The sequence below is a fragment of the Panthera tigris genome, chromosome E2 (assembly GCF_018350195.1).
Source record: "Panthera tigris isolate Pti1 chromosome E2, P.tigris_Pti1_mat1.1, whole genome shotgun sequence".
NCBI classification, from domain to species: Eukaryota; Metazoa; Chordata; class Mammalia; order Carnivora; family Felidae; genus Panthera; species Panthera tigris.
In genome coordinates this window covers 6501830-6510796 of record NC_056674.1, presented here as the reverse complement: position 1 = coordinate 6510796, position 8967 = coordinate 6501830, and the positions used below count along the sequence as shown (strand labels likewise).

At 42.8% G+C, this 8967-nt stretch overlaps 2 protein-coding genes across 2 annotated transcripts; one reads left to right on the top strand and one right to left on the bottom strand.

The window, feature by feature from the left end:
* The first annotated feature begins 582 nt into the window (after positions 1-582).
* LOC102963233 (vomeronasal type-1 receptor 4-like) lies at positions 583-1984 on the top strand. Its single transcript, XM_007093341.2, has one exon. The coding sequence runs from the start codon at positions 621-623 to the stop codon at positions 1806-1808; it is 1188 nt and encodes a 395-aa protein (XP_007093403.2). The 5' UTR covers positions 583-620; the 3' UTR covers positions 1809-1984.
* A 5256-nt stretch (positions 1985-7240) lies between these two features.
* On the bottom strand, positions 7241-8236 carry LOC122234314 (vomeronasal type-1 receptor 4-like). Its single transcript, XM_042970243.1, has one exon. The coding sequence runs from the start codon at positions 8234-8236 to the stop codon at positions 7283-7285; it is 954 nt and encodes a 317-aa protein (XP_042826177.1). The 3' UTR covers positions 7241-7282.
* Positions 8237-8967: the final 731 nt, after the last annotated feature.

Sequence of the window (8967 nt, the reverse complement as noted above, 5' to 3'; positions counted from 1 at the left end):
CTGGTCAGTGTATGGTGGTACCAAGTGGTGGTTTAATTTTAATTTTCCCAATTACTAAGGACATTGAACATGTTTTGGACATGTATTACCCATTGAGTAACCTCTTTTGAAGTTTCTGTCGGGAAGTTTTGTCCACTGTTTTCTATTGTGAGCCTGTAAGCGTTCTTTGTACTATACTCAATCTCTCCTCTCTCTCTCTCTCTCTCTCTCTGTCTCTCTCTCTCTCTCTCTCTCTCTCTCTTTCTCTCCCATGTGTGTGTGTGTGTGTGTGTCTTTTGAGGAGAACCGGCTCTTAATTTTTATAATTTACTTTGTCATGTCACATATACAGTTAATATGCTTTGTGCTGTTTAAGAAATATGTTTTTATCTCAAGGCCACAGAATATTCTCTTTTTGTTTTTCTATAGATGTCATTATTTATCTCTAAAATTTAGATGAGCAATCCATTCAGAATTGATTTGTTGCATGATATGGGTAGTTACTGCGGTTTTCTCTTACCTAATATGGCTAGCAAATTTCAGTTTATTCTGAAAATGTTGTATTACGCTCTCTTTATATGCTTCTGCTTATCGTAGCTTCACCCAGTTATGATCACCTCGTTCTTAGTGCTGACTTTTCCATGGAGTATACTGGAAAGTTTCTCCATTTACTCCTGTCTCTTGGAGTCTTTGGCAATCTCACAGGACCACGGAAGTTACTCTTGGTGTCAGATTCTTCAATGAGTCTCTTTGCTCAGAAGAATGATTGTTACTACTATTTAGAGGAAAATGTGCTAAATGACAGAATGGCCCCCAGGGATTTGGCAATAGCAGTCATCTTCTTATCACAGACGATAGTTGGAATCCTGGGCAATTTCTCTCTTCTTCACCATTATGTCTTCCATTACCACACCGAAGGGAGTTTGAGACCCACAGAGTTGATCCACATGCAACTGCTTATAGCCAACTCGTTGACGATGCTCTCAAAAGGTGTCCCTCAGACACTGGCAGCTTTTGGGCTGCAATATTTCCTCAATGAGTTTGGATGCAAACTTCTTTTGTATGTTCAGAGGGTGGGCAGGGGAATGTCCATTGGCAGCACCTGCCTCTTGAGTGTCTTCCAGACCGTCACGATCAGCCCCATGAACTCCTGTTGGAAGGATCTTAAAACCAAAGCCCCAAAGTACATTGGCCTCTCCATTTCCCTCTGTTGGATCCAGTTCATGTTTGTAAATTTAATTTTTCCTATGTATGTGTTATATGCATCTAACAACTGGCACATGAAAAACATCACAAAGAAACGAGATTTGGGGTATTGTCTTTCTGTAGATACTGAGACAATCACAGTTTCTGTATATGCAGCATTGATAGTATTTCCTGAAGTTTCACTTTCTGGGCTCACGATCTGGACCAGCGGCTCCATGGTCTTCCTCCTGCACAGACACAAGCAGCGGGTCCAGCACATTCACAGCACTAATGTCGCCCCCAGATCCTCTGCTGAGTCCAGAGCCACCCAGAGCATCCTCGTCCTCGTGAGCACCTTTGTGTCTTTCCACTTCCTCTCCTCCGTCTTTCATGCTTGTATTGCTCTTAGTTATAATCCCAGCTGGTGGCTGGTGAGGACCAATGCAGTAATTTCCGTGGGCTTTCCAGCCATCAGCCCATTTCTGCTCATGAGACAAGACTCCACAGTACGTAGGCTCTGCTTTTCCTGGATAAGGAACACAAAATCCCCTAATCTTACCAGAAGAAATGTGAATTGTATGTGTCTGAGCAATGCCCAGTTGTTTATTTACTCCTCCTGCTGGAAAAGTCAATACAGAACCTAGGAAGTAACCACATGACTCTCCAGCGTGGACACTAATGGGCATTGGCGGTTGCATCCCCTGGTTGAAATGGGCCACACACTGGCAGACTGGAAGTGGACAAAGCTGTTTGGCCTCATTCTGATGCCCAGTATTCTGAATACAGCTGTCTTAATGAAATGCTATTGAGGGAAATTGAGTGGATTTGATTCTAGCTTCTTATCTGTTGACTGGAGTGCTTCACTCAGGGATGTACTCATAGAAAAATCTGCCAGAGTTTAATACTGTGAAAAAATGGGTTATCAATATTGTTGGAAGGCAATTCTCCATGGGTTTCTCATGTATGTGCATGTCTTGTGGGCAGAGGCACGGGGAACTTTTGTTCTGGACTGTTTTTCATAGATGTTTGTATGAAGAAGTACCTTTGAAGATAATAGATGAGTGTCATCCTTTGGAGCAGTGGACAGATGAATTTGTTGTACAGGAAAATAAGAAACTTTAGCCGAGAAATGGCAGTGACAAAGGTGACAAGAATTTTGGAGATCTGAGGAGAAAGTTAAGCCTGAGAAGTCTGCTTGAACATCCAGTGGAGTCCTGAGACATAGTGAGTTAGAAAATCCTCAGAAGTTGAAAGGATATCTGAGTCCTCATCTAAGAGCTTCAGGAACCACACCATCTCCCCTCCACAATAAGTGCTGGTTGCCACCATTCTAGGAAAGTCATTCCTTGAAAACATCTTCCTGGTGAGTTTAAACTAAAACTGGAAGTAGATGCCCAGAGCCAGCTTCAAATATGTCCCACTATAATAGCCTTGCTTGAGATACGTATCAGCTTTTAATGTCACATGGCTTCATTCTCAGACTGTGCTCAGAAAAAAGGTGATAGCCTCTCAGGTGCTATATGTCTGTGCGGAGGACAGAGGATGCAGGTTTATTTGGGATCCTATGCCCAAAGCTGCAGGTTCCAAGGGATGAGAATTTAGCCCCAATTGAATGATGATGGTCCTAGAAGAATCCCTGGATGAATGGTGATTCTAGGAGACTGAAATCAGTAGGGCATTAAGGAGAGAATGTGAAATGATATGTCCCATTCAAGAGGGAAATCCTCCTGCCCCAGACAAAAGTGTGGTTCAAAACCTTGTGAGCGAGACAACCCATTCCTGCCACAGAAAGGGCACACTCTCCCAAAACTTGAAGTCAAAAAGAAGATGAAACATATGTATCAGTTACTGCACCCCAGAAAACAAAGAATTTGACCTTTTTTTTTTGTTGTAATAAATCCAAGTCAAAGTCAGCTTCTGACAGAGGTGAAATCCACTTGAAATCAGATCTTTCTTTGTGAACAGTAGAGACTCTGAAAAAAAAATTTTTTTAACATTTATTTTTTAGAGACCGAGAGAGACAGAGCATGAGCAGGGGAGGGGCAGAGAGAGTGGGAGACACAGAATCCAAAGCAGGTTCCAGGCTCCAAGGCATCAGCACAGAGCCTGTCCTGGGGCTCAAACTCATGAACTGCGAGATCATGACCTGATCGGAAGTCGGTCGCTCAACCGACTGAGCCACCCAGGCGCCCCATGAAGTCGGATGTTTAACCGACTGAGCTACCCAGGTGCCCCTATATTTATTTATTTTTGAGAGGGAGAGAGAGAGAGACAGAGTGCAAGCAGGGGAGGGGCAGAGAGAGAGGGAGCCACAGAATCTGAAGCAGCCTCCAGCTCTGAGTTGTCAGCACAGAGCCTGATGCGGGGCTCGATCCCACAAACCACGAGATCATGACCTGAGCCGAAGTCGGACACTTATCCGACTGAGCCACCCAGGCGCCCCGGAACACCTTGAATTTAAACAAGAGCAGAAGAGGCGGTATTGGTTGTAACTCAGTATCAAACAGATGTGCAGGAATCAAAACTGATAAGAGGAAATCACTGAATATTTTTTTTAATGTTTATTCATTTTTGGGAGACAGAGAGCATGAGTGGGTGAGGGGCAGCGAGAAGGAGACACAGAATCCGAAGCAGGCTCCAGGCTCCGAGCTGTCAGCACAGAGCTTGACGTGGGGCTCGAACCCACAACCCGAGATCATGACCTCAGCCAAAGTCAGATGGTCAACCGCCTGAGCCACCCAGGCGCCCCGGAACACCTTGAATTTAAACAAGAGCAGAAGAGTCAGTATTGGTTGTAACTCAGTATCAAACAGATGTGCAGGAGTCTACACTGATAAGAGGAAATCACTGAATAAAAGAGAAAAAAATATCTCCTTTTCTGAAGAGTCCACATAGTTTATGTAGAAATTTTATCCTTAAGAAAGTAGAACATATAATCCTTATTGTAAATGTGGGCTGCACACAGTGACTTCTTTGCAATGAGTACAGTATGAAAAGGGACACCTAAGTTTCGATAACGGGTCCTCATGCACATGACCTCCTCCACAGATCGCAGCCCAAGAAAGGCAGGGCGGTCCTTAATCTGTCCGCCACAGTTTTCCAAGAGGTACACTTAACAGCTAGACCCCTGGCAGCAGCCCAGGAATCTGACCTGTGACCGACCGATGAAGGAAACAACTGCCTCTGATTTCGGATCTGCAGAGCTGGCATTGAGACTAACCAGACCCAGTGGCCCAGAGGACACTGTTAGGGTGCAGCCTACCTAAACCATCAGTGAACAAGGATATACATTTAGGGCAGTCTTAGAATTGAAACTTCCTAGTGCCGGTGACTTTGGCTACACCATGGAAAGTTTAAACTTTCCTCTAAAGGGATAGGTCCCACGGATTCTTCTCAAGCTGACATGTTGCTGGGACCCATCTGTCTTCATTTGTGAATATGCACTTTCCAGGGGACATGGAATTTTGGTGCCCCTCTTTCCTTGTCAGAAATGGAGTCCATGTTGACACTTTCCAAAATTGGTTTTTAAGAGTGAGTTTTGAGGAGAGCTCACTAAAAAGCTAATCACTACCTAAAAAAAAAAAAAAAAAAGTACATCGTGTAGTTGTGTTGTGGAGGCACCAAATTCATATACCGGTGGGGCTTCTAGGTGGGCTCTGCCTCCCTTTGGCAGAGGTTCCAAATGACAGACTCATTACTCACAGAGACTTGTGCCATCTCCCAAACTCCAGGAGTCCAGGAGGGGCTAGACCCCCTTTTATGTGATGGGAAGCCAGCGACACAAGGATTTTTTTCCTTTACTCCTGGACGGATTAAGCACTGTGAACCTGTCCATAGATTTTCACTTTAATTTTCACTGGAAAATGGGACTCTCAATTTGGTGGGGTTATAACAGCCACACATATTGGCATAAGACAAGGTGATTGAGACTGAAGCCTCTAACTTGCCAACGGAGAGCACATCATGTATATAATGAAACTTTATTTGGTGATCATGTCTCCTCTGACTCCTCTCTGCTGTGACAATTTATCGGATTTTCCTCATTTTTGACGATCATAATAAAGACAAACCTTGAAGTATATGTTACCTGATATGTAATTGCTGTGCTACATTGTTAAAGTGTTTTAAATTCCATACAGTATTTTTCACTTTTCTACTTCAATTCTTATTTTCAATGTTATTCTTATTTTTGACTATTCTTATTTTCGATTTCAATTCCTGTAGGTCTTGAAAAACCTCTTACAAACAAGCACACATTTGACCCCTTTCCTTTGGAAGTTGTACCGTTAGTGTTTGTTGGTTTTTCAACCTAGCAATTTCAGCATGATTTGAAAAACTAATCAGTCTTTTTGGCTAGTACATTAAACTGTTTCTTGACAATGTAAGGACAGTATGCATAAATCGCACAAGAGCCCATGATTTTATTGGTGATATATGTTTTTAAATACCTACAGCCCTTTAATACGGTACAGAGATCAACGACACTATGCCCACTGATCACATTTCTGCATGCAGCGCAGACATCAATGCACAGAATATCATCAGACCCCCAGAAGCCCCCATCTGCTGTCCCTCTCAGTCACCACTCGTAGGGTAAACACTGCTGGGACCCCTACCAGCATAGGTTATTTTTGCCTGTTTGGTATTTTATATAGTAGAATAATAGAGCATGAACTCTTTTGTATTTGACTTTTTTCATTTCTTATGTTGTTTGGGAATTTATCCTTCCATATTATTCATCCCCTGGCATTGCTGTATAGGATTCCATTTTAGGAATATCAAACAACGAATCATTCCACTGTTACCAGGAGTGAATCTAGAGAAACGAGATTTAAGGAAGAGATTTCTGAATGGGTTCTTGAGTAGAAACCAAAGAATTAGATTTCAAATCCCTTTAGATTTAAAAATGCAAAAGAGAGCACTGGTAACCTATCACGGAATATCTTCCCTCAACACTCCTAATCAGCTACTTAAAAAAAAAAAGTATCTGGGTGAACATGTGTTTGATACTTGCAAAGAATTTTGGAAAACTAATAAACATGATAACATTGGCTGGTTGCTCTTAATGTTGCTGGACAAAGAGGTCAAAGAAAAGGCTGACCTCGGGAGTTTGAGGTTCCAGCTGAAGCTCCGTGTAAATAAATGACCCCAAGGCCTGTATGTGCCCTGAAGGAGACCCAAGCGTTTCCTTCCAGACCCCATCTTGCCAACGTGCCCAGGTCATCTTAACATAATAGAGAAAAATCCACTTTTTCCTGATCACAACACATGTCTGCTTACATTGTTAACACTCACCTGACGGTCTTCAAATATCAGTGGAAACAGTTTTTCGTTTTTGTACTTTCCTTGGCCCCGATGCTCTTTATCCTGGCCATTTCCTCATGAAAATATGGTAAACATGGTGATCTGCCTTCGTAACATCATGTTTCAAATGAATCAGTGCCCTCTCTCTAAGGGTGTGACTTACCTACAAAAGTCCTAACTGGCTCCCAGAGACACTACTGCCCAAGAATGGATTTTTCCTCCAGCTCCACCCAGGCTATTCATTATTTACTGGGGACATTATATTCAGTTGAAGGCATGACAAGGCCACATGCTAAGCCATATTCGTATAACTTTTCCCCAAATTTCATGCCAGGTGCATTTCTTGGAAATTTATTGCATTAGATTGAAAGCCACACACTGGAAGACTTCTCTGGAATATACAGATTGTTTCCAGACCAGGCATTTATTACTGCATATAAATTCTGAACTCCTCTACTGAAAGTATTAGGAAAACTTCAATTATATAAGTATTTACAAGGCAAATATATTTCATTACAATGTTATTATGATTTATTGTTTATTTTGAAGAAATGCTCGGCATGTCCTATTTATCATTCCCTTTTGACTCATAGTGTTATTTAGAACACTGAAGGGGGTGAATTAATTGGCAACTACGTTATACAAATACACACAGGTTACATATTTCTCCTGAGTGAGGGGATTTTATTACTTAAAAAAAGTTTAAGTTTATTTGAGAGAGACAGAATTTTTATTTGAAAGAGAGAGAGTCTTAAGCAGGCTCCATGCTGATTCCATGGTGTCATGACCTGAGCTAAAATCAAGAGTGAGATGCTCAGTGGACTGAACCACCCAGGCGCCCTGGATGAGGGGATTTTATATTCCTTGTCCATGCAAAGCACAGCCTGGGTACCCTGGAGTCATGGCTCATGAGCAGAAAGGGGCTGACAGTTGGGAAACATACAGACACAAATGCAGTGACATTCATGATGATCCAGCTGGGATTTTCAAAAAAAGCCACAACAACTTGAAAGATGGAGGAGAGGGTGTAAAAACAGGCAAAGCTGCTCATCAGAAGAAGGATGATTTTGGTGGCTCTAGACTCATGGGAGGATCTGGAAGAGGCGTTGGTTCTTCGAATATGTTGGACCTGCTGCTTGTGCCTGTACAGGATGAAAACCATGGAGCTGCTGGCCCAGAGCATGAGCCCCAGACATAACACATCAGGGAATGATAACAACAGTCCGTACAGTGAGTCACTAGCTTTGTCATGACGAACCGAAGAACAGTATCCAAAATGCTTTTTGTTTGTGGTGTTCTTATCACTCAATGTGCTCGTTAAGTAGATAGGAAAAATGATATTCACCAGCATTTGCAGGACCCAACACAGGAAAATCGAGGGGAAAATGTATTTGGGCGCTTTAACTTTAAGCTCTGCCCACCTGGAGTTCCCAGGGCTGATGGTGATGGCCTGGTAGACGCTCAAGATGCAGATGCTACCAATGGACACTCCCCTCCCCACTCTGTGAAGAAAGAGAAGAAGTTTGCATCCAGTGTCACTGAGGAAATGTTTCCGCCCAAATGCTGCCATGGTCTGGGGGACTCCTTTACAGAGTAGAGCTAAGAAGTTGGCTATAATCAGGTGCTTATGAATGAAATCTGTGGACCTCCACCTGTACTCAGTGAAGGAAAGGATGATATAATGACAAAGAAGTGAGAAATTGCCCAGGATTCCAACGGTAGTCTGTGTGAAAAAGATCAGGCCGATGGCCAGATCCCTTGTGACCATTCCCTCTGGTCCCAGTCACTGACCGTTGCCTCCTGGGCTAGAACTTCCTGCATGGAAACATGAGACATGCGCAACATGTATCCCGTCAGCTGAAGTCCACTATGTTCTGCTTTCCATTCCTTGCCCCTTGGATACACCTACTTGAGGTCTTCTTTTCACAGCAGCTTCCGAGGGCTGAATGTAGAACTTTTCAAGAGCCCTTATAATGTAAAATCACTCCTGTGAAGGCACTCACGTGAGAACTTCTTCATGCTCCACACATCTATGAGGTCGGCATTACTGTGGCTGTAATTAAAAGATGAACAGAACAGACACACAGAGAGGTTAAGGATCTGTCCAAATCTGCTCCTTCAGGCTGTCCTATTGGTCTTCTAGACAGCTAGTTAGCTGTGTCCATCTAACAATCCAGGTCTATAGTTCCTTTTGACTTGACCCCTTGTAGTTGATTTTCGAGTGGCGGTATTATATAATTTTCATTACACCAAGTTCCCATATACTTGTCAAGATTTATTTGATGGAACACTATCAATTCTGGGTCAAGCCTTAAATATCTTAGTGAATGTCATGCACTGCAGGCAGTAGTTTACTGCAGGAGCCTGTCCCGTAACTAGTTACATGTAGTGGATGTAAGAGGAGGTTGATACTACGATGGCAGAAGAAAGACTAATTTGATTTTATGTCACGAACCCAAGTGTAATGGCAGCAATCACAGGAATTGTTGAATGATCACA